General features: G+C 47.9%; 1 protein-coding gene across 1 annotated transcript; it reads left to right on the top strand.

Moving 5' to 3' along the window:
* Positions 1–12,158: 12,158 nt before the first annotated feature.
* LOC123116173 (serine/threonine-protein kinase RIPK) lies at positions 12,159–14,649 on the top strand. The gene is made up of 4 exons (XM_044537173.1): positions 12,159–12,643; positions 12,734–12,869; positions 13,169–13,305; positions 13,796–14,649. Exons 1-4 carry the CDS (start codon positions 12,269–12,271, stop codon positions 14,483–14,485), a joined length of 1,338 nt encoding a protein of 445 aa, XP_044393108.1. The 5' UTR covers positions 12,159–12,268; the 3' UTR covers positions 14,486–14,649.
* The last annotated feature ends 12,273 nt before the right edge of the window (positions 14,650–26,922 follow it).

Below are 26,922 nucleotides of genomic sequence, written 5' to 3' on the forward strand. Positions count from 1 at the left end.
GCCGAGCCGGAACGCCGCGTGTCGCGCGCCGCCGTCGTGCGTGCGCTCGGTGGTTGCCTGCGCCCTGATGAGGCGCGTGAGAACGTGGCCGCCGGGCACCGCACGGCCGAAGGAACGTGGCCACATTATCTTCTCTTTTCCAAAGGGTCCACTGCCACGGCTCCGCATTATTTGGCGCTCTGATTAGATCCTGGATTGAAAGACGAGGACACGAGCGAGGCGACCTGTCCGGAGCGGTCGCGGTCACCACGTCCGGTAACCATCCGTTAACGAGTTCTTTGCTTGACCGGTGCGTCGCACTGTTGACGAAATGCGACGCGAGGACCGCCACGGCGCGACACCGAGCCGGCGAGTAGCAGCTTCTACCTTGGCCGCAAGCTGAAACCGGCAGGCCTTTCATCGCCGTCCGGACAAGACGACGAACCCATTGCCGTAACGCCACCACCAAAAGATGCGGGAGCACCGGTGCAGCAAACGGGATTCTCAGAAGGATCTAGAATTCACCCCTCGTGGAATCTCGTCCTCAAGTTACCGATAATCTTTACCTAGTTACGGTGCAGATGATCGAGCTTTGACTGCACACTGGAGCGTCTCTTTCGTTATCTGGGCCCTGTGGCCTTTGTTCGTTTTCCTGCCATTTTCTCGGAAGGAGCTTGTGAAATAAGCTGATTAATTAATAATTGCGCGGGCTAGAAGATCTAGCTGATGAACCCCCGCGGCAGGAAGAAGTTATTAGCACGTCAGATCAATCGAGTCATTTTTCTTAAGATAATGCTTTCGTCCCACGAGCAATGTACATTTGCAAACGTGTAACGCTGTGCCTAGGCGTAAGATGTATAGAAAAATGTCTCATTTTATTATTTTATTTCGTGGCACAACTGAATTCAACAGACAAAGACAGCTACTGCATTGCATAGACATTTCTTCACGTTTGCCAAGCTGGTAGGGCACCTCATGTTTGAAAAGGAATTATTTGCCATTAGAAAAAGGAATTATTTGTAGCAATGGACAGGATGTTCTCTAACATCCTTTGAGCTATAAAACTGAAACAAGATTTTGTACATGGTGGTTCAGATATGGCATGGGCCGGCAATCCGGCCGGTATGCAGCTGCATGCAATGTATTTGAGGAGCAAAATGAACATCAATTTTTAGTTTATTGGATAGGCAAGGAAGAATCCCAGAAGCAATCCAGATCAGGTCTGCAAGTTAATTAAACAACAAGATAGATAGATGAGAGTGAGTGGACTAGGATAAGGCAGCAAACTAGCTCCTACGGGACGATGTATACTCCCTAACACGAAACATGAGAACAAGATTTAAAAAAGTCTTCACCTGCATATTTTTTCATTAATAGTTGACCATGAGGCTTTGCAGCCCCTACAAGATAGGTTCAAATGTATCAAAATTCATGGAGTAAAAGAGATGAAAGAAAAACATGCACGCACAACGACGGGAGAAAACAAGGGGTCACTACGAGAACCCTCGAAGACAATTGATTGACGAGAAATCCCATCACGACCCAAGCACAACGACCATAAGGTAAAGCCAATAGGACAATGCGGTGGAAGAGACAACCCAATGGGAAGCACCGCCGGTGTAATCGACCGCATCAGAGAGACCACGCTACCCTGTGACACTACCTGCGTTGCAGGTGAGGTCGAAAGGTTACGCACAGCCGAGACGATGCTAGGATGCATGTCAGCATGTGCGCCACCGACAGAAGTCGAAGGGCATTGCAAGGCAGAGACACCATAGAGCACTCTCACATGGAGCACCCTGACCACACTTGGGAGTTGCCCCCGTCGTTGAAAGTCATTACAGCACCAAGGGCAAACCCAACCAGGCCCACCTGGGTCCGACGTACCCGAAGGGAGTGCTAGCCGAGAGCACAAACATAGTCCACCCACGTCAGACACGCCATAGAACTCAGTCATGGAACTGATACATGAGCCTAGCAACAGATGAGGATAGTGACGGAGCCAGGAGAGTTGAATAAGGGGGGCCAAGTGTAGTTTAGATTTGTCGAGGAGGGCCAGCCCATGAAATTACATCATTTTAGCAGGAATTAATCACCTTATGACATGCATATTAGCCAACATTCAATGATGTCGGGGGGAGGGGGGAAGGGCCCCTGCTGGCACCCTTGTCTCCGCCACAGGACGAGGAGCCACCACCACCACTGCCACGCTGACCCTACATCAGAGAGAAGACTTACCCCATGGCTTCCATCTGCAGAACCATGAAGCTCACCAACATAGACGGAACATAGTCCTGTGTCATTGATACCAAGACAACAATGACTCGATACCCAGCCACAAAGGTACTGCACACGGGGAGCAAGTCACCACCTTGGTAATCATCTACGAAGCCACGACACCAGCACTACTAGGGAAAAGCCTAGCAGCAGCGCGGGTTTTGAGCCTCTCAGTAGCGCGGGGACAGGCGCTACTAATAAGGCGCTACGACTAACGTATAGCAGTAGCGCATGTTGTCCCACGCTACTGCTATACATGAATAGTTGTAGCGCTGTTTAGAAAAGGGCGCTGCTGATATTATCTGCAGCGATGTTTACCGGGAAGCGCTACTGGTAATGCGGCGCTACTGCTAAAATTTTCCCCCTCGCTACTACTACTTTTATTAGTTTTTTCCTGCATATTTGTTTTTGTATTTGTTTTGTATTTGAATAGGCTTTATACAATAATCTTTAGCATATCATACACATACAAATATAATCATAGCATATACATACAATTAGTCTCATCAAATCATGTCATCATCATAATCATCATCCAACACAAAGTGGTCTCTCGTCATCATCTCGAAAATAGCGATACAAGTCCTCGATTACTTGCAAATACACCGTCATCCATCTAAACAATGGTATACGCGAGAAGAGCTATCACTTTGAGTACATGAGTTCGTATCCCTCTCTCACATTAGCGTGAACCTAAACTAACTACTCCCTGTCGCTCGGAATCCGGAAACCGGTAACACCTGGGCCTGACACTCCGGCCACTCGTCGTATATATACTCCTGGCGTAGCACTTCTTCACCATCGATGATCTATGCACCTGCATCGTCACATGAGTCGATGATATGCAACATATATAGTTGGGCAACAGAAAGAGACATACTTGACAAAAATAGAAACAACATATCATAAGCATAAATAACAAAGTTCATCATACCCAAAATGCCCTAACTAGAATGGTCTTCGCTGGTCGAGGAGGAGGACGGTTTAATTACATCACAAATAAAGTTTCACTACGCATAACTCAAAGTTTTGTCATACAGAAAGTATGGACTAAACAATCACATTGTCATATATCGACAATCACTCCAACATGCCGTGCCATCCATCGATGTCAGGGAGATAGTCCCCGAGCTTAGTGAAAGGCTTCATGTCGAGACGCTGAGAGGCTATCCATGTTCGGACGTCTTCCCGCGACATTTGTCCTTCTTCGTAGAACATCCCTGTTTTTTGGACGACCTCCTTCATGATGATTTGGGCAAGTTCGCGCTGGATGTGATAGAACTCAGCTCGAAGTCGATGATCCTCGATATCTCCTACGTTCTTTGCCCATTGCAGAATATGGGCATCGCCGAATCTAGGTGACATGCGAAGGTTCTGATGATCCCGTCTGTACTCCAGCATGTGGTGTAGGACATAGAATCCATCATTAAGAGAATTGTTCGGTTGCTGGATGCAGCAGAGTCGGTCTTATGGCCGAAGGCGACCCTGCCGCCCCTTCTCTTCTTGTCCCTGACCTCTCCACCCCTTGCTTGATAGTAAAACATAGCACTGTCGAGAACATCCATGATGTGGGTGTAATCCTTTTTGTGAATGTTCTTCGACGAGTCCAAGTAAAGAGCGTGGGAGAATTGGGGGTATAGGATGATGAGGACGGCGCGCCCGCCGCTGCACAAAATAAGTACACCTCAAATTACTTAGCCTCCACCATGTAAATGAATGATTGAAATCGAAGAAAGGATAGCAGCGCGGATGACTTACACGGGATGATAAGGCACGAGAATCGCCCCCTTGTCCTTATTGGCGAGCATGAAATTGACGATGTATTCCCTCGCGTATACACGATGCTCTGCGCAGACTCCCAAGAAGCCCTCGTGCATGTAGTACGGGTCAGCAACACAGATATGAGATATCTGGTCAACCCTGATGATGTAGTTCATGTGCAAGGCATAAAGGCGGACAAACGTAAAATCCAGCTTCTTCACGTGAAACGTGTCGAATATGTAATCGAATCGGAGGAAGAACTTATCCGCGGGGAAGCTGTCGACGTACGACATTTGCCGCGGAACGTTAACCACGTAGAGTAGGTATCCTGGATCTGTCGAGGCGATGAGGCCTTTCTCTACCCGCAGCACATCGTCATGAAGTCTCCTTAGATCGCCGAATCTGGCCTGTAGCGCTGTTGCAGGTAGGATTGGTTGACCGGGGATATGCCATTTATCCGCGTCGGGGATATCTATACGGTCCTGAAGCCGAGGCTGCTGAGGCGGCTGGATCATAGAATCAACTTTTTTGCCTTTCCTCGCTCTCTTCCTAGACTTCTTTACTACCGGAAGGTCGTCCATAATATGTTGAGACGACAATTCAGGCACCGACTCATGACGCTCAAACCCTGAGGAGGCGCCAGTATAGACATACTGTTCAGCGCCACCGTCGTCCTCATCCTCATCCATGGTGACGTCATCAGCAACTAATGGAGCCTCCTACTTACCCCGTCCGCTATCACTCAACCCGACACCCGACGCTAATTGGGTAGGTGGGGTGTTGATGTTCATACCTTGCTGAGGCTGCGTGCTCGTGGGTGTGCTCCCGACCATGTCCAGACGAAGCAGACTCTTTGGCCACAACAGGACCCACCCATTGCAACAATCACCAAGCCGCCACGGTGTCTCCTCGCCATCCACCAGTAGTATTGGAGGAGGCAAATTCTCGTGGCCCGGTTCGACACTGGCCACGGAAACCTTGAAGACGTTCGGGGGGATTGGCCGGCTGTGGAACAATGGTTCCTTCGGCTCCATTATTGTTGCCTTCCCCACGTCCACCTTCTGGTCGCCGATGGTGTACAATATGGTGCACGGGGTTTCGTCGGCCTGCAAAGAAAAGTCTGCGACGTGAGACATCCGATAGGCAACGAAAACGGGAGATTATACATTTATATTGAAGGGGGCCGGTGTGACAGATACCGTGAGGGCGTCGAGCTCAACCAAAGACGAAGCACCGTCGAGCACGTCCGATGCGGGAGCCGGTGCGGGAGCCGATGCGGAAGCAGGTGCGGGAGCCGGTGCGGGAGCAGGTGCTCCCAAGAAGTCAGCAAGGGGAAAGTCCTCTGCATTTTTTTCTGGATTTTGCCTTGTCCAAGTGAAAACGCCCGTCACCAAGGAAGTAGACAAATCTGCAACCACCTGTTTTGCGGCAGCTACCGCTGTTGCGACTGTCTGAGATGATTTCTTCTCAACCACAATCTCAACCTTCTTGTCGATGTTTTCTTCAGTTAACCTCCGTCTTTCCTTTCTCTCCTACGTGGTCTCATGGTAGTACTTCTTCCACGTGGCGCCGTCTCCGACACCGTGCACGCATCCATACGACGGTCGAGTATCCACCGGTTGTCGTTTCAATATGTTCAACACCCCATTGAATGGAGTGTCCCACTTGGGTCTCGCCAATGCCTCAGACAGTGAGTCGCTTTCGGCCACAATCCGGTGCTACTCTCTCTGCAAAAGGCACAAGGATCGTTTACAAATATGACTAACATGTGCAGTCAAATTGATTAGAAACTAAAATTACCAGCAGTCTCATGAACTCCGTAATGACCGGTGTTGTCTCGTAAACCTTTCTTCACTGGGTCCCAACGGCGCCGGGCCCTCAGGACGTCACGCTCTTGCAGGACGGTGAAATCCGCCAAGGGGTCTGGGATGCCCAGACTCGCGGCTTCCGCGTCCTCCTTGGCCCATTTGGACCTCTTTCCGCCATAACCACGACTTCCGAGGTGGTGGCTCCCGATGTTCCTCTCTTGAAGCCCCTTCATGTACTTAGACTTGTTTTTGGCAGCTTCGGCCTCGCAAGCCTCCTTGAATATTTGAAAATGGTCTTCCGTGATTGTCGGATTATCCTTTACAATCTTGGAGTAGGGTTCCTTCTTGTCGATGATCCTTGCTTTCACTCGAGTTTTCCAGGCGGCCAACGCGTCGCTAAACTTGGTCATGGCGTGTTTGTTTATCTTCTTCATTGCCGGGTCCTCGTCTGGATCTTCATAATCCTTTTCATTCCGGCCCGGGAACAAGAATATCTGGTGAAACTTCTTTAGGAGGGAGCTCCTCATATTTTCTGTCTTCTATAGTTTCTCATCGTTGATGGTGGCGGTTGTCCGTACGATGCAGCCTATTTGATTGCCGTAGCACGAGCGCGCTTCCTCGGGCGCCTTTGGCTCAAAAATGCCGTCGTCCACCTCCGTGACCACCAGCCTAGTAGTCCTGAGTTTGTTAGGAAGCCGTTGCCTCTTTGCTTTCGGTTCTACACCGGCTTCGCTCCCCGAGGCAGCACCGGTCTCAGTCTCAGCGCCGGTCCCGATGCCAGTCTGAGTCTCAGCGCCGGTCTCAGTTTCAGCACCGGTCTGCGTGTTGGTCTCAGTCCCCGACGCCACCGGTGGGCCCAGCAACAACATCGATTGATCGTCGGTAAGGCTAAAAAATTCGTCTGCCGCCCGGTAGACGTCGACGCAATCACCAGAACCATGTCCTTCATCGTTGCTAGCCATGTTTCCTATGATTAAATCTAGTCAATTAATTCTAGACCTAATAAAATGAATAATGACATAAAAAGGCCTATTGTTTTGCAGGAATGTTGACTCCTTCCTGGTGCGGCAATTCCCGGGCACTCGATATGTCCTAGTTTGTAGCACAAGTCATGTCGAAATTCACGGAAAATTCGGCATGGCCATTGCTAAAAAGTGGATAAATCGAGAATCTGAAATTTGCCGGAACAGAAATGAATCAACATTCCGGCAAAACATAGGCCACTCAGCATCATTCCCTGGAAACAACAAAGCCACTTGGGCACAATCGAACCACTTCAATGAAAAGATATAACATGACCACTTCAATGAAAAGATATAATCAACAATAAAAGTCTAGGAAGGGATCATCTTTAAAATAAAATTTGCCTAAATTCTTTTCCTTCAAAAATAGTGGTCTTTCAAAAATTAAAAACCTTTGCAAAATGACCTCACTAAACACTTCTCTGCCTAGGACAAAACCCAAATTATGTTGATCTAGCTATTCCTCTCTCTCACACAAACACACATTATTATCTCTAACCCTTCTCTGCCTAGGACAGAACCCAATTAAATTGCAAAGGAACTCCATTTCTCTAACCCTTCTGACCTAATGCTCTAAATAAAATTTTCCTCTAACCTAGGCAACATACTTAACCTAGCTTGTTAATCCAACGAACCTAATTAACCTACCTATTTAACCTAGTTAGTTAATCTAGTTTACTTAGATAATTAACCTAATCAAACTAGTTAACCTGACTAGTTCTCTGTCAAAGCCCTAACTAAATTTTTGCACTAACCTAGATAATTAACCTAATTAAACTAGTTAACCTAACTACTTCTCTGTCAGAGCCCTAACTAGTTAACCTAGATAATTAACCTAATTAAACTAGCTAACCTATGCATGAGAGAGAGATAGGAGGGGTGGGGGCTTACAAAGGATGTCTTCGGTGGTGGCGAGGGAGGCAGGGGCGTCTCCGGTGACGGTGAGGGAGGTAGTTGTGGCGAGGAAGGATCCGGTGGCGTCGACGGCGGCTCCGGTGGCGTTGATGAGGTCGCACGGCTCCGTGGCATCGGGGGCGGCTCCGGTGGCATCGACGACGCATGGCTCTGGTGGCGTCAACGTCGGCAAGAGACGGCGGAGAAGTGGGGCGACGGCGAATCGGGGAGACGACGGCGGGGTGGGTCGAGGGATTTGGGGGAGAAGTGGTGGCCGAGGGGAAACGGTTTTTTGGTTAAGTCAAACTTAGCGGTAGCGCGTTTGGTAAAATACGCTATAGCTAAGATAGCTATAGCGGTTTTTACAAAACGCGCTGCTGCTATAGCTATGTAATTTTCTTCCTTTTTTAATTTCCTTTTCTGTTTCTATAGCTGGGGTCTAGGACACGCACTGCAGCTACGTTAGCTATAGCGCCTCTTACAAACACACGCTACTGCTATGCCTTCCTCCGTTTTTCCGCTTTTTCATTTATTTTTCTTTACATTTTATTTTTCCTTTCTCCTTTTTCTATTTCTTTCATTTTCATTTACTTTTCTATTTGTTTTTCATCTTATTTTATTTCCATTAATAGTAGTGCTCTTCGTAGGAAACACGCTACTACTTATGCCATACCGGTAGCGCGCTTCTTCCAAGCCCGCTACTGCTATGCGTAGCCTATCATTCTACCAACGGGAATATTAGTAGTAGCGCTTTTGCCGCTACACGCGCTACTGCCAAGATTGTATCTGTAGTGCGGTTTTTTCTTAATCGTTACTGCTATCTAGCACTAGCGCCCTTTTTTGACCCGCGCTGTTGCTAAATTTCTGCGTATAAGATTTTCCCTAGTAGTGCAGCCAACCCTAGTGGCACCCCGCTACAGGCTGATGGCTGGCCAAAGATGCATGCGACACCTCGCTGCCTGATCTGGAATGACGGACGAGAGCACCAGCCAGAACCGCGCAAACATTTCAACAAATGGCCACAATCAAACAACCAGGAAGCCATGTGAGGGACCAAGCCGCCTCCCGCAATCAAGGCCATGCCGGTCCACGGAAATTACAAATGCCGACCGGCATGGCAAATGAACACATTAATCGGTCGGGGACGTAGATTAAAGTGTTTGTTTGCCAGTGGAATTACAAATTGTGAAATCCTCCTAGATTAGCCTAGACTCACCGAGAAAAATTGTATCCTGTGAATCAAATGTCATATCTTTCTCTATAGGAAATTGATACATGACATCTCACTTATGATTTTTCTATTCACATGATATACCTAGCCTATGAGCAAAGGTAAACCTAAATTATACTTTCTTTTCTACCAGGCTCACAATCGGTCAAGTTCCCTTTTCCTTTTTTGTTGAGTTACGCCTTTCCTCCTTTCCTTGTCCCTTTTCGTTCAGAGCAATGACCCACGAAAAGTTACGTAAGGATTTTACTTACACACTGATGTGGAGGTGTGGGATAGGAAATAGGGGGAGAAAGGGGCCGTAAACGAAAATACTATCATTGGAAACTATGTTTAAATAGGAATTCGACGATATAATTTTTGATGACATGCATTATTATTTTCTTAGTTAAATTTATGGTTAAAATTTGGCACAAAATATTAAGAGGACCAATAAACCAGAACGGTGGTGGCAGTTTATGTAAGGTTCTCGTAGGTGTAGTATTATTGTTTCATTAATTGCTCAACGAAAATATCGAATATAAAAGTTCACACAAACATAAAGCTAGAACTATGTCAAATAGTAAAAGGGAAAGGGGAGAAGTTTTTTTTTGGAAAAGGGGTATAACCCCGGCCTCTGCATCAGAAAGATGCATACGGCCACCTTTATTATAAAGCAAATAAGTTCAACAAAGGTCATGAAGTCTTAAACAAAACGAACCACAAAAAAGGCTCCTGAAGAGCGGAAACGAAAAGCCACAACCGGCAGGCAAAAGATAGATAGGAAAACTAATTGCCTATCCTTACATGACCGCCATCCAAACCGGTTGAATATAGCCCGAGCTACCATCTCCTATCGGGTAGATCCAGTAACCAAACGCTCTCTGACCTCCCTCTGAGTGAGTAGCGACCACATACGGATCAATGCAGTGGCTTGGAATATAACCTGCCAAAAATGAGTATTTGTTGTTCTGTTAAAAACCAAATCATTCCTGCAGTTCCAGACTACCCAAAGTAAAGCACATACTCCTACACGAATGTGTCTCGCTGTTTGGGAATCTATCCCGTCAAGCCAGATCCCAAATAACGTGTTTATAGTATTCGCAGGAGTAATATTAAACGCAATATGAACAGTCCGCCATAGAACCTTCGCCATCGGACAGTCAAGAAAGAGGTATTTGATGGTCTCATCCCGACCATAAAAACTACATCTCGTAGAACCAGTCCAGTTGCGCTTTGTCAAATTGTTCTTAGTTAAAATGACTTATTTGTGTACAAACCACATAAACACTTTAACTCTCAAAGGCACTTTGACATTCCAAACATGTTTCGAACTAGGAATAGAGCTAGAGTTGATGACATCCAAATACATAGATTTAACCGTGAACTCTCCATTCCTGGTTAGCTTCCAGCACAACATGTCCGGCTGTTGAGAAAGCTGCACATCCATCAGTCTTCTCACCAAATGGAGCCATGCTTCCCAACGGGCTCCGGCAAGTGTTCTCCTAAATTGGATATTTAGGGGAGTGGGCTGAAGCACGGTTGCAACGAAAGCATCTCTTCGTTGCACAATGCTATAAAGGGAGGGATATTGAAGTGCGAGGGGTGTTTCCCCTAGCCATGTATCCTCCCAGAATCTCATCGAAGTACCATTTCCGACTAGAAACTCTGTTCTGTTGAAAAGACCGATTTAACTCTCATCAGCCCTTTCCAAAAAGGTGAGTCTGTCGGCCTCACTGTCACCTGTGACAAAGTTTTCGAATGAAGATACTTATTACGCAAAATCTGCGCCAACGTGGCCTCCGACTCTACACATAGCTTATACAACCACTTGCTGAGAAGACATCTGTTTTTAACCTCAAGATTTTTGATACCTAGACCCCCTTGGTCTTTCGGTTGACAAATAATATCCCATTTAGTGAGTCTATACTTCCTTTTCAGGTCATCACTCTGCCAGAAAAAGTGGAATCGATAGAAATCCAGTCTTTTCCAAACTCCAACTGGTACCTCAAAAAACGACAAGAGAAACATAGGCATGCTCGTGAGTACCGAATTAATGAGAATTAGACGCCCCCCATACGACATCAGCTTGCCCTTCCAGCAACTCAGTTTATTTTCGAATAGATCCTCAATACATTTCCATTCTCTATTTGTTAGCTTACGATGGTGAATTGGTATACCCAAATACGTGAAAGGTAAAGCCCCAAGTTCACATCCGAACAATTGCGTGTACGCCTCATATTCCTCTTTGGCTCTTCCAAAGCAGAACAATTCGCTTTTGTGAAAGTTAATCTTAATCCGGTCAATTGTTCGAATAAGCATAACACCAACTTCATGTTTCTCGCTTTTGCCAAATCATGCTCTATGAAGATGACAATATCATCAGCGTATTATAGGATAGACACCCCTCCATCAACAAGATGAGGTACCAGGCTTCCTACTTGACCAGCGTCCTTTCCCCTACCTATTAGAATGATCAACATGTCGACTACAATGTTGAACAGAATAGGTGACATCGGATCTCCTTGTCTCACGCCTTTATGTGTCTGGAAATAGCGACCTATGTCGTCATTCACTTTGATTCAAACACTCCCTTTTTGCGTGAAAGATTCAACCTGGTGCCTCCAAGCCGGGTCGAAACCTTTCATGCGCAAGGCCTGTTGCAGAAATGACCATTTGACTTTATCGTACGCCTTTTTGAAATCCACTTTGAAAACAACCCCGTCTAGCTTTTTCGTATGGATTTCATGGAGCGTTTCATGAAGGACCACAATTTCTTGTAGGATGTTTCTGTTCGGCATGAAAGCAGTTTGGGTCGGCTGCACCACAGAGTGCGCAATCTATGTGAGAGCTAGCAATGTACTCCCTCCGTTCCTAAATATAAGTCTTTTTAGAGATTCCACTATAAACTACATATGGATGCATATCGACATACTTTAGAGTGTAGATTCACTCATTTTGCTCCAAATGTAGTTCATAGTGAAATCTCTAAAAAGACTTATATTTAGGAACTGAGGGAGTACTAGAGTGCTTCTCCTCTTCGGCTGTTGGCAGCAACCACATCAGACACCAGCCGTGGTTTGACAACAAGCCCATCAACCGTCTGGCAGCCAAGGTAGTTGGCGCCAGTATCATCCGCTGCAACACCACCCACACTTATATAAAGGCCCAGCCGCTCAAGCCTCTCCTCAAGTCTTTCTCCGCGAGCTCTCTTGCATCCGCACAACCCCGGAACATTTCTCGGTCTGTTGCTCGATCGGTTCCGGTTGTCTTCACCATTAGTACATCCACCTCGGAGCTCCACCTAGTTCTTGTTTCCTATGGCTGCGCAATCTTGGAACCCTTTCTCTTGCTGCGTCCGCGGGGCAGCCGCGGACGACGACGACTACGAGTCGCGGAGGGGGAATAAGGGCAGCCCGAGGTCACCGCTGAAGAACCTGAGCTCGTCGGGGACGCTGTCACCGGAGGAGCTGTCGCTGACGCTGTCCGGCTCGAACCTGCACGCCTTCACATACGCCGAGCTCCGAGCGGCGACGGCGAGCTTCTCGCGCGCCAACTACCTCGGCTGCGGCGGGTTCGGCCCGGTCTACAAGGGCGCCGTCGACGACAAGCTCCGCCCCGGGCTGGCCGCGCAGGCCGTCGCCGTCAAGTACCTCGACCTGGAGTGCGGCACGCAGGGACACCAAGAGTGGCTGGTGAGTGCGAAGCAGAGTCCCGATCGATGAAATGCTTGCGAGATTTATTCGGCTGCTAATTAACGACGATTATTTCGCATGTTGTTGCAGGCAGAGGTTTTCTTCCTTGGGCAACTGAGGCACAAGAACCTGGTGAAATTGATCGGCTACTGCTACGAGGACGAGCATCGAATGCTGGTCTACGAGTTCATGAACGCCGGGAGCTTGGAGAAGCACCTCTTCAAAAGTGAGTTCGTGAGACCAACAAGTCAAACAAATTTGTTAAATTAATTAGAAGTTTGCACGTACTACATGCGCGATGAGCTGTTCTTGTCCCCTGCCTCTGTTCTCTGTTTCCGTTTTGTTAAGTGAAGGGGACAGAAGAGCTGTTATGTGCCGTGCAAAGGAACACGTCAACTTCTTATTCTTAAATTGGATTACCATGGATAATGTATTATTGCTACAAACTTGTTGGTGCTTACAAGTTATACAACTCTTGGTAAATGTGGAGTACGTAGCTGACCAGAAACATCCTACCGTCTTCAGGTATCAATGGTTCTCTCCCATGGATGACAAGGATGAAGATCGCCGTCGGCGCGGCAAAGGGCCTCGCCTTCCTTCATGGTGCCGACCCGCCGGTGATCTACCGTGACTTCAAAGCCTCCAACGTCTTGCTCGACTCGGTAAGCCACCTGTAATCTTCAGGCTTTTTCAGTTCCAGCACTAAACTGAAATGTCACCATCATCTGGGAACAACACGTCGTAACCTCCCATGACTAGAATTATTACAGGGACCAACAAAAAGTTAAATCTTGGTTCCTTCAAATTCCAGGCTGCCACCAAACATTTTACTTTTATTTTCCAAATGTTTTTTGAGTCCTCATTTTGAAAGTTTCTAGTCATATAGCTGGCACAGACAACACCGACGTGAGTGGAACTCGGAAGGTTCTTGGATGCATTATAAACTTGAGAAATACAGTGTGCCCTACCCCCACATCACCACCTAATTAATTGAAACATAGCTACCTATCACTGTCGAGCTTACACAAATAGATACCCTGCAAAGTGTAGAGACATATAAACAGTAATATTCTTATTTCATCTTATCTTTCTATGATAATGTCAACTGCCATGCGATTTCACCTAACCAAATTTGAACTTCTGTTATTTCAGGACTACAACACTAAATTGTCAGACTTTGGGCTGGCCAAGGATGGGCCTCAAGGTGACGCAACACACGTGACAACACGTGTAATGGGGACACACGGGTATGCAGCACCCGAGTATATCATGACGGGACACTTAACCGCCAAAAGCGACGTCTACAGCTTCGGTGTTGTGCTCTTGGAGCTACTCTCAGGACGACAATCCGTGGACCGTGCACGACGACCAAGGGAACAAAACCTAGTGGACTGGGCTAGACCCTATCTCAAACGGTCGGACAAACTGCACCAGGTGATCGACTCAGCCCTCGAGTGTCAGTACTCGTGCAAGGGTGCTGAAGTGGCTGCGTTGGTGGCATACAAGTGTTTGAGCCAAAACCCCAAGTCCCGACCATCCATGCGTGAGGTCGTCAAGGCATTGGAGCCTGTACTCGACATGGATGACTTTTTTCCAGCGGGACCGTTCGTGCTCACCATCGTTGTTGAGGATGACAAGGTGATGGACATGAAGGTGGAGACTGAGGAGAAGCACCAAAGCCATCACCAGAACCATCAGGATAGGCACCGACATAAGTACCCCGAATCAGCGATCCACGGTGACATTGTGATCCATGGAGACAACAGACAGGTTGCCGGGTTCACCGGTGCATTGCGGCGACAACAGAGGACGTTGAGTTACCACCGGGAAAGAGGGGCTTAAAAGTTAGAAGTATGGTAGGGGAAGTGTGCATGATTGTAGATAGAAAGTATGTATAGGTACATACTATTGAGATGTGATACGTATCACATCGTTTGTTTAGAAATTATGGATGGCGTTTCTTTCTTCTCTTCAAAATAGTGGCAAACATACAAAAGTTTGGTTCAGATTTTGGCCAAGTTTGTTGTTCAAATATGTGTGCAGAACTGCAAATGAATGAGTCTACCTGATGCCACATGCTCATTACTTTCACTTTCAAATAGTTGGTCGAATATTGTAAACCGTTGGCAAGTGAATTGATAATCTGAGAGGAAATTGACACATACAAGCATATACTCCCTCTGTAAACTAATATAAGAGTGTTTAGATCACTAGTTTAGTAATCTAAAAACTCTTATATTAGTTTACAGAGGGAGTACTTATTTCTTAAAAATATTAGAGGCAAAATACTGCAAGGCCACAAGTTGAAATTGATGGCCTCAGTTAATGATGTCAAGCTGGATAGGGCATGTACACGTTGCATCCGTAGAACAGTAATGTGTTCTAGCCGACCTGTGCTTCTGCCCGGCAGCATCTTCGTGCCGTTTTTGCGCCTTTTTGGTTCTAATTTATGTTGTTTGGTCTTTTTTATAATATGAGACCTTTCTTATGAATTTTTATCGTTCGGATGTGTACTTTAATTGTTGCTTTATACATAAAATTGAAGTGAAAGCGTAATTCAAGACTATTATTTATTATCGTTTAGGCCTCGTTAAGAAAGAAAGAAAAACTACTACTAGTATATCTCTTACTAGCCAGATCGATCAGAATTAGCTGACCAATTTGGCCAAGCAATAGACTTAATCAGTTATTGACTTTCAAATTTCACTCGCCTAATTGGTTTCTGTCTCCTACAAGAAACCTATACTCCAGTCCAAAATTCTCCCAAACAAAACACGAATAGACAGCGGCTGGTAGAAACTAGAGTCATTTACATGTCAGAACGGATACTTGGGTACGTATGGTAGGCTAAACTCACACGGTAATCATGAGCACGTATATGCTTGCATCACGGGCATGCTGTGAATCGACGAGGATTCAGAGACCATCCTACATCGCTGGCTGGTCTTGGTGTCTTGGATCAAAACGTAGACAGCAAGCTCACCCTCCAAGATATTTTTCCCACTTGTTTTGCTGCTCTGTACTGCATGTCACATCATTCTTGCGAGTCGTAGAACGAGCGGAGAGATGTGTGTCTACTCGTACGGGCGACTGGTCTGAAAAGAAGAAATGCAGGAGCACTGTACAGACGATGACCTAAAAGCCTGAACCAATGCTAAATATCTCATCGATATTGTTGAAGGCAATACAACTCTTGATGTATTGATCGGATGCACGGTGCACGTATATATAAGTACAAGGACAGTCCTCGGCCTCATCTATACAAGGAAACTAAAGCCGGGGCCGGTAGGAGATTATCCTAACAGATACAATGCACATAATATGTTCAACACCCCCCGCAGTCAATACGTCACCAATGACGCATAGATTGGATCGGAACTCCTCAAATGTAGGCGTCGGTAACCCCTTGGTCATAACATCGGCAAACTGCTGAGCGGTGGGAACGTGAAGAACGCAGATGCGGCCGCCCAAGAGCCACCTGCTCTCGCACGAAGTGAATGTTGAGCTTAATATGCTTCGTGCGACGATGATGAACGGAGTTGGCGGAGAGGTAGACTGCAGAGACATTGTCACAGTAGACAATGGTGACCTTCAGGACGTCAAGGAGCAACTCCTGGAGAAGCTGCCGAAGCCACGAGCACTCGGCGACGGCATTGGCCACATCACGATACTCAGCCTCAGCACTAGAGCGGGATACCGTGGGTTGTCGTTTAGACGACCACGGTATAAGCGAGGGACCCAAGTAGATGTAGTAGCCGGAAGTGGAGCGACGGGTGTCCGAACAACCAGCCCAATCGGCGTCACTGTAGGCAACAAGGTCGGTCGAGGGCGAAGCCGTCAACGTAAGACCCAAAACCGTGGTGCCGCGGATGTACTGAAGAATCCGCTTCACCAGGTTCCAGTGAGTGTCGCGAGGAGCGTGCATGTGAAGACACACCTGCTAGACGGCGTACTGCAGGTCCAGCCGAGTGAGTGTCAAGTACTGAAGGGCGCCGACGATGGAGCGGTAGAACGCCGCATCCGGCGCGGGTGAGCCGCAAGCGCAGAGACCTTGGCCTTCGTGTCAATAGGCGTGGGGACGGGTTTGCAGTTAAGCATACTTGCCCGCTCAAGAAGGTCCTGCACATACTGCTGCTGGTGGAGAAAGAACCCGTCGGCGCGTCGTACCACCTCAATGCCGAGGAAGTAGTGCAACGGGCCGAGGTCCTTAATGGCGAACTCGGCGCAGAGGCGAGCAGTATGCTGACGAATGAGCAGGATGATGTCGTCGACGTAGAGGAGCAGGTAAGCGGTCGCCGGAGCCTGGTGGTAGACAAACAGCAAGGCGTCGGAGGGAGTAGCTCGGAACCCAAGCTGCTGCAGGAAGCCGACAATCCGCTGGTACCAGGCGCGAGGGGCCTGCTTCAACCCGTATAAGGAGCGGGAGAGCAAGCACACGTAGTCAAGACGAGCTGCGTCGACGAAGCCGGTAGGCTGCTAAATGAAGACCTGCTCCGAGAGATGGCCATGCAAGAACGCATTCGACACATCCACCTGACGTACCGGCCAGGCGTGAGAGACCGCGAGCTGAAGGACCACGGGAATCGTGCCCGGTTTGACAACTGGGACGAAGGTGTCGGTGAAGTCGACTCCAGCATGCTGCCGGAACCCATGTACAACCCACCGAGCCTTATAGCGCTCGAGAGACCCATAAGGACGAGTCTTATGGCGGAAAACCCACTTGCCAGTGATGACGTTGGAATGGGCGGGTCACGGGACAAGCTGCCATGTGCGGTTGCGCACGAGCGCGTTGAACTCCTCCTGCATCACAGCGAGCCAATGCGGATCGCGAAGCACGGCTTGAGCTGACGATGGGAGGGGTGATGGTGCGGATGTCGAGGCAGTAAGGAGATACTCGTCCGCGGAATAGCGCGTGCTGGGTCGGTGAATACCGGCGCGAGCACGAGTGACCATGCGGGTGTCCGAGGCGGCCGGCAGGGCCGGCGAGGCCGGTGATGAGGCCGATGATGGGGCCGGCGAGGCCGGTGAGGGGGGATCGACCGAGGGAGAAGTCGAGGAAGAGCCCGTCGAGATCACCGGTGAGGCCGTCGAGGAGCCAGGGTCAGGTGCAGGAGATGCGCTCGCTGACCCGGCTATGGACTCGACGGGAGTCGGGGGCGCCGTGGCCGTCGGCGAGGAGGCGGGAGAGCCTGGGGTGGCGGGTGACCGGGCCGGGTCCGACGCCACGGACCCGGACGGGGGCCCAGGCGCTGTGGGAGCGCCGAAACCAGGGGGAGGCCCACGCGCGGCAGGGGGCCTGAAGCCATGAGTGTGACACCCGGATAATTAAGCTACAGTAACCATCTACTAATGATGCCACGTCACCTCGATTATTGTTGCTAATCTCGCGTTAGTTCGAAACCGATTACAATTCAAAATTCAAAAACAAGCAAACAATAAACTTTTCCGAATTTAAAACTAAAGTGTTCAATAAATAGTAGATAAATCAGAGGCTATGATAAAATTGTAAACAACACTATTGAAATTTGATAAGTGACTTAAACAACCTCAAACAGTGGTTGAAAACAACATTTAATAACCTTTTTATTAATACAAAATAAATATGAAATGATATTTACCCCAAACTAGTTTTTGGTGGTAGGATATCTTGTGCTGTGATTTGTGGGCCAACTCTCATATTTTACAAAACTCATTGGTGCCCAAACAATTAGCCAAAACAGAAAGGAAAAAAACACAAACAGAAAACTAACAAAAAGGGAAAAGCCCCCCCCGGGCCAACTAGCCCACCTGGCCCATCCGGCCAGCCCACCTGGCCCATCCGGCCTCACCCCACTCCCCTTAACCCCCACTGTCCCGAAACCCTAGCGGTCCCTCCCCATTCCCCACTCCCTCGAACCCCATCTCTCCCCTCGATCCCCTCCACCTCGCGGCGCGCACACACACACACATCGCGCCAGGGAGAGGAGCTCCCTGCGCCCGATCCCCGTGCCCCGACCACCGTAGCCCGCCCCCGACGCGCCCCGGTCGCCCTGACGCCGTCGCCAACCACCACCACATCACCGGCGCCACACCGCCATCGCCCGACGCCGCCCGAAGCTACCTCGCCGTCGCCGGATCTCGCTTCCCCGACTCCTCCCCGAGCCATGCTGCCCTTGACCCTACGGATCCGCGGTGTGGCCCCCGGCCTCCTTTCCTCTCTGCTGCTCGCGTCGTCCTGCGGTTGTGCACGCCGCCCGGTGCTCGTGCTCGCGGTGAGCACGCGCGCACCCGCGCGCTAGCCTCGCCTGTGGTCCGCGCCATCGTCCGCCCCGGCGCGCTCCGCGCTAGGCTGCGCCGCGCCTCACGCCCGCGGCCACCTCCGGCGTTTCGGCGCCCGCCTTGCTCCTCCCTTTTGCCCCGCCGTGGCGTTGCCGCTGCCACGCCGGCGCCGCGCAGGCGTTTCCCCCCTCACCGTGGCCTCGACTGGCCGCGTCCAGTCTGGGCACCCGCACCCGCACGCCCCGGCGCCCGTTAACGCGCGCCCGCGTGCCCGTGCCCGTTAAGGCCCATAGGGCCTATGACAGTGGGGCCCCACCCCCAGAACGATTTAAAAAAAGAAGAGATAAAATTAATAATAATGAATATAAATTTAATTAATTAATTAACTAAATCAATTAACTTGATTAATCATGTTTAATTAATGTAATTAATTAACTAACCTAACTAATTTGTTAATTAAACTAATTAAGTTGGTTAATTAGTTAAGAGAGTATGACATGCAGGACCCACACATCAGTTTGACCAGTCAACGCCCTATTGACTGCTGACGTCATGCTGACGTCAGCATACACTATTCTGGATAATGTTAGCGATAGATAATTAAATAAATTGTAAAAATGATTAAATCTTTGATAATCAATATAAAATAAACCGTAGCTCGGATGGAAAAACTTTGTACATGAAAGTTGCTCAGGACTATGAGACGAATCCGGATACGCAACCCGTTCATCCGCCACGCGTCCCTAGCATAGTGAACCTGCAACATTTCACCTCCGGTTCATCTGTTCGAAAACGCGAAACACCGAGGATACTTTCCCCGATGTTTTCCCCTTTCGCCGGTATCACCTACTACCGCGTTAGGGCACACCTAGCACCGCATATTGCCGCGTCTTGCTTTGTGTTACATTTGATTGCTCTGTTATTTATTGTGTTCCCCCTTCGTTACTTCTTTTCGGTAGACTCTGAGACTGGTGCCGATGTCCGTTTGTTCGACTACACCGAAGATGACCCCTCTTTGCCAGAGCAACCAGGCAAGCCCCTCCCTTGATCACCAGATATCGCCTATTCTTCTCTATACTGCTTGCATTAGAGTAGTGTAGCATGTTACTGCTTTCCGTTATTCCTATCCTGATGTATAGCATGTCCTCGCTACATTTGTTGATACCTTACCTGCAATCCTAAATACTTAGTATAGGATGCTAGTTTATCATCATTGGCCCTACATTCTTGTCAGTCAGCCTTGCTATACTATCAGGCCGTGATCACTTGGGAGGTGATCACGGGTATATACTATACATACATACATGCTTTACAAATGGTGACTAAAGTCGGGTCAGCTCGTTGAGTACCTGCAGGTGATTCCGATGTGGGGGCTGGAAGGACAGGTGGCTCCATCCCGGTAGAGGTGGGCCTGGGTTCCCGACGGCCCCCGACTGTTACTTTGAGGCGGAGCGACAGGGCAGGTTGAGACCACCTAGGAGAGAGGTGGGCTTGGCCCTGTTCGGCGTTCGCGGATACTTAACACGCTTAACGAGATCTTGGTATTTGATCTGAGTCTGGTTACTGGCCTATACGCACTAACCAACTACGCGAGAACAGTTATGGGCATTCGACGTCGTGGTATCAGCCGAAGCCTTCGTGACGTCAGCAACTGAGCGGCGCGCGCCGGATTGGAACGTAAGCCTGCTCTTGTATTAAGGGGGCTAGTTCTGCTTCCGACCGTGTACACAACATGTAGGTGTGCTAAGGGCGATGGGCCCAGACCCCTGTGCGCTTAGGTTTAGACCGGCGTGCTGACCTCTCTGTTGTGCCTAGGTAGGGCTGCGACGTGTTGATCTTCCGAGGCCGGGCATGACCCAGGAAAGTGTGTCCGGCCAAATGGGATATAGCGTGTTGGGTTATGTGGTGCACCCCTGCAGGGAAGTTAATCTATTCGAATAGCCGTGATCTTCGGTAACAGGACGACTTGGAGTTGTACCTTGACCTTACGACAACTAGAACCGGATACTTAATAAAACACACCCAGACAAGTTCCACAGACAACCCGAGGATCGCTTTTCCACAGGGCGACGAGGGGAGGATCGCCGGGTAGGATTATGCTACATGATGCTACTTGGAGGATTTCAGTCTACTCTCTTCTACATGCTGCAAGATGGAGGCTGCCAGAAGCATAGTCTTCGACAGGATTAGCTATCCCCCTCTTATTCTAGCATTCTGCAGTTCAGTCCACCGATATTGCCTTTTTACACATATACCCATGCATATGTAGTGTAGCTCCTTGCTTGCGAGTACTTTGGATGAGTACTCACGGTTGCTTTTCTCCCCCCTTTCCCCCCTTTCCTTTCTTCCTGGTTGTCGCAACCAGATGCTGGAGTCCAGGAGCCAGACGCCATCGTTGACGATGACTCCTACTACGCTGGAGGTGCCTACTACTACGTGCAGCCCGCTGATGATGACCAGGAGTAGTTAGGAGGATCCCAGGCAGGAGGCCTGCGCCTCTTTCGATCTGTATCCCAGTTTGTGCTAGCCATCTTATGGCAACTTGTTTAACTTATGTCTGTACTCAGATATTGTTGCTTCCGCTGACTCGTCTATGATCGAGCACTTGTATTCGAGCCCTCGAGGCCCCTGGCTTGTATTATGATGCTTGTATGGCTTATTTTATTTTTAGAGTTGTGTTGTGATATCTTCCCGTGAGTCCTTGATCTTGATCGTACACGTTTGCATGTATGATTAGTGTATGATTGAATCGGGGGCGTCACAAGTTGGTATCAGAGCCGACTGCCTGTAGGAATCCCCCTTTCCACCTCCTTGGCCGAAGTCGAGTCTAGTCATTGCAAAACTTTTACTAACATGGCTGTGTGTCTTACGGGCCCACGTCGCCATTGGGTGGTATTAGGATCTTTTATTCCTCGACCTATACTCTGGGACTCTGAACTCTCTTCTATTTGGGTTAAAAAGAATTTACTAACTCTAACTCTAGGTTCTCGTAACTACTCCCTCCCGGAGAGCCCTTAGCACAAATGATCGCCTGCTGCACCGAAGGATTCTGAAGATACTCTCCAATGTTCACTCGAGACTTTGTGTCCGTTGCTTTTGCAATTCCCTACCACCGAAATATCCCTATGGATAAATACATACATCTGTCGTTCTTACTTTTGTTCCCAGTTGATCTTGTCATTAGAAGATACCCTGAAATTCTCTCTATTGATCCGAGAATACTTTGTGCCTACTGCCTTGCAGTTCCTTTCCACCTGAATACCCCTATGAATAATTTCTTGCCCTTATCGAGTATCCACTCATCCCTAGTTGTTCATGTGTTTCACAATGGTCTTTCAAATACTATTTGATCCTCCAAAATTCCTCAGTAGCTTATTGCTCTGCAATACTTGTCTGCTTGCATTATGGATGATTTTCATATGTCTGGCAATATTCGTTAGTATCCTTAGACACCGTCATTTTGATCCTATTGATTCAACATGAGTGAGAATGCACGCAATCATCAGTTGATCCTTTTAAATTATCTTTTTGGCTCAGACGTCATTTTGAACATGAGCTTATTCTCGATCAATCTATTTGCCGTCAATTGTACCCTTAGATCTATTGAACTTATCCACCCTTGATCAGAGCGTCTGCTTATGATCCTTCGATTTGGAAATCATAATTCCTTTGATATCTAAGCATCGAATCATCCAGATGTTCTATAATCTGATGCCCTTGCATCCTTTCTTCAACTGGTTGGGTGCCGATGCTCACACCAGCTCCGCTATGGACCGTCAGATCCTTTATTGGATTATTATTCGACAGTGTCCTCCTTATTCAATAACCTTGTGAGCCTTTCGTCGGATACATAATGCCTTTGGTAATTGTATCCTCCGCTTTCTAGACCATGCTCTACTTTAAAGCTTGTATTAATACTTCTAAAAGATTGTGGTTTATGTTCCTAAGGTACCCCGATGGGTTGAACCTATGCCTTCCTTAATATGTGTAAACTCGGAAGTTTTGACGAGTCATACTCATCTGGTATTTTACCAGGTAAAACTTTCAGCACTAATGCCTTTATCAAAGCGAGAAGTGAATGGAAGGTTATACATTGAAGAAGTCGGAGTCGACCTTGAACCTTGCGTTCATGCCCATGGACACGATGTATAACTCATCATGGAAGTTGCTCGTAAAAATAATTACCCCCTTATTATAAGTTCATCTTGTATCCGTCGTTCAATCATTTATGATCGTGGTTTCCGACCATGTTCTCCTTTAAATACCATTTCTCGTGAAATTTTAAGCACTTGTCTTCTGCAGAGTAATACCCCAGTCCAACCTCTACTTTGATTTATTGTCGAGTATTACCCCCCTGGTATCTCAAGATTATCACAGAACTACATAACTTCTTATGAGTTCTTCATCAAGTGCTACATTCTCATTGATTCCAAATTTTCACGGGCTCTGAGTTATTAAACACTCAAAGACACCGATAACTGACTCGAGTCCGCATCGCGATTAAGCAACTCTTGGTAACCTTCATTACTTACGAGTTTGAACTCAATCACGTCATTCCTAGCATGTTTGGCTATATCCTTGTCATGCCGATTTTAACTGTGCTACCTGGTCCTTATTCTCGGAGCACCACTTTCGACGATGAGCTAAGCTTGCGTCAATTTTCCTAGTCATATAATTTCACCTTGAACAGCAAGCTTGATTTCGAGTTTGTGTCGTACTCGTGGTTCCAATAACCTTTCGCTTCATCATTCCTGTGACTTGATGTCATCGCCGATTGATTACATCTTCATGAATTCTCTTGACAAATGTGTCATGATCATCATCAACATTTTGATGCTCTTCCAAGATATCTATTGAATTCTTCATGGGAAATACCATCCTTGCCCTCGATGAGTTGTGTTATCATCGGCCACTTTATTGCCTTCCCTCCAACACAAACTTGTTCGTGTTTTGTGTTATACCTTGAGTTCCTTGCTATCCAGCATTTATTCTTCTTTACCTTGGAGTGTTACCATCTTTTATGTCAAGAATGTCGTGAGGATTACTCCACCTCTTAAGAATTCTTGGTATAGTGATACTTCTCACCATCACCATTCTTTCTTGGTCCTCATGTTGATTCCAACCGGGGTACCAACAGGTGAGCGGTGTTGTTTGGATTTTGCACTTCTAGCAACCCTATTGCTTCGAAGTTAATGGTTGGTCGTTCATTCTTAGACTATTAATTATTGAATCACCATTCTGACATTGGTCATGCAACCCAACCTATATTTCGGGCGCACCTTTCAACCAATGTTTAATTGTGTATGTTTTCCTCGAGCTTACTTCCTTATATCATTTGATATGACAAATGTTATCTCCTTATCCACATAATTGTGGAGATCCATCTTTTGGATACGTTGAGGAATTATCGCTGAGTCCATCAGTCACCTCCTCATCCTCTTCTTGGTTTAATGATGAACTATTGTTTCAGGAACCCGCTCCCATAGTTCATTTCCCGAGAATCTTGCAATTGCATTTCGTCGATTTGTGTTGCACCTTTTCTTCTCGGACAACCTGAGTCTGAGGTATCATGACACCAATCGGATCTGAATCTTGGTCAGAGATGATGGTTGGAACATATTTCCAAGAGATATAACAATGGTCTTTATGTGACCCGGTAAGGTGATGTCGTGCTTAGCACACCTGGCCGGAGGACCTATTGTTATAGTTTCCTTTTTGGCAAGGTTAGTCATTCTTCCGTGAGGAAATTGTAAGACTTATTCTACAAGTTGTCCCTGATGGATCCTTTGTGTATCCAAAGTCTGACCTTTACCAATGACCATGTCAATGCTATCTCGAAGCATGTATGTGGTACTCCTATCATCAATAAGAACACTCGAAGCACAATGTTAAATTTTCTTAATCAAATTATCCAAACATCGTTGTATGGTAATGTCATGAAATTTCTCTTCCCTTTCCTAAAGCGTTTTCTACATTATATCCTGTCATGGATATCATGCCCTGCTTGTCCTTGGGGAGGATACCCCCCTGAAATATGTGTTTAAACGCATTTTCCTTTCCATTATTTTGTTTAACCTTTCTTGTAATCTACTTAACTGAGCAGTGATAATTCCCTGCTTAGGTAAGCACCTCGTTGTACCAATCTATCAATAAGACCCTGTTACTATTGTTGATGACATTCTGGTAGCCACCGATGGATGAGAACCTTTCCTATTGGTCCGCCTCATTTCAACGAGCAGGAAAATGGTTCTCTTCGTTCCCCGCCCTTGGTACCGATGTTGTTGCCGACATAACTGACAGGCTATCCTCTGACATGACTTGCTTACATTATTGTGCAAGATGTCATTGCCCTTCCTACTTTTAAACCACACAGTGGGCCCATAACCCACAGGTCCACTGGATCGAAACCTGACTCTTCTTTACAACCCGGATTCTAATGGATCCTTTGCACCTGCCTTCGTATGTGATTCATGAGCTAAATGCTATACCATCATCCATCCTGGAATCAAACACCATGTTATTCTCGTTGTTCAAACCCCCATTCCACCTTCTGCCTAGTCATCGAATGATTGCCTACCCGTTTAAAACTTTGGTACCATCGTCTATTGCACTCAACGAATTCACTGATATACAACTCACGGGGTACCTTGTGTATTTCCCATTGAGTTCACCGCCAGATGCCCAGCTTTGTGGAGATGCGTTCTTCCGGAGTTTTTCCCCTTGGTCGCGTTCGTAGGATGATGGAGATCCCGAAGAAAGGATGACGACTTGATCATGGTGACTTGAAGCAGAGAAATGAAGACATCAATGAAAGGGATCAACCTCTTCGAAAGGGCAGCCAAGACAGAGAAGACTCGTTAGGTTTTTCGCTACCAGCACCCTTCCCCCTTGCTCCCCTCCTAAATCTCGAGACGAGATTTCTTGTAGTGGAGGAGAATTGTGACGCCCGGATAATTAAGCTACAGTAACCATCTGCTAATGATGCCACGTCACCTCGATTATTGTTGTTAATCTCGCGTTAGTTCGAAACCAATTACAATTCAAAATTCAAAAACAAGCAAACAATAAAAGTTTCCGAATATTAAAACTAAAGTGTTCAATAAATAGTAGATAAATCAGAGGCTATGATAAAATTGTAAACAACACTATTGAAATTTGATAAGTGACTTAAACAACCTCACACAGTGGTTGAAAACATCATTTAATAACCTTTTTATTAATACAAAATAAATATGAAATGATATTTACCCCAAACTAGTTTTTGGTGGTAGGATATCTTGTGCTGTGATTTGTGGGCCAACTCTCATATTTTACAAAACTCATTGGTGCCCAAATAATTAGCCAAAACAGAAAGGAAAAAAAAACACAAACAGAAAACTAACAAAAAGGGAAAAGCCCCCCGGGCCAACCAGCCCACCTGGCTCATCCAGCCAGCCCACCTGGCCCATCAGGCCTCACCCCACTCCCCTTAACCCCCACTGTCCCGAAACCCTAGCGGTCCCTCCCCATTCCCCACTCCCTTGAACCCCATCTCTCCCCTTGATCCCCTCCACCTCGCGGCGCGCACACACACACACACATCGCGCCAGGGAGAGGAGCTCCTTGCGCCCGATCCCCGTGCCCCGACCACCGTAGCCCGCCGCCGACGCGCCCCGGTCGCCCTGACGCCATCGCCAACCACCACCACATCACCGGCGCCACACCGCCATCGCCCGACGCCGCCCAAAGCTACCTCGCCGTCGCCGAATCTCGCTTCCCCGACTCCTCCCCGAGCCATGCTGCCCCTGACCCTACGGATCCGCGGTGAGGCCCCCGGCCTCCTTTCCTCTCTGCCGCTCGCGCCGTCCTGCGGTCGTGCACGCGCCGCCCGGTGCTCGTGCTCGCGGTGAGCACGCGCGCACCCGCGCGCTAGCCTCGCCTGTGGTCCGCGCCGTCGTCTGCCCCGGCGCGCTCCCCGCTAGGCTGCGCCGCGCCTCACGCCCGCGACCACCTCCGGCGCTTTGGCGCCCGCCTTGCTCCTC

The sequence above is a fragment of the Triticum aestivum genome, chromosome 5B, assembly GCF_018294505.1.
Source record: "Triticum aestivum cultivar Chinese Spring chromosome 5B, IWGSC CS RefSeq v2.1, whole genome shotgun sequence".
Lineage (NCBI taxonomy): Eukaryota > Viridiplantae > Streptophyta > Magnoliopsida > Poales > Poaceae > Triticum > Triticum aestivum.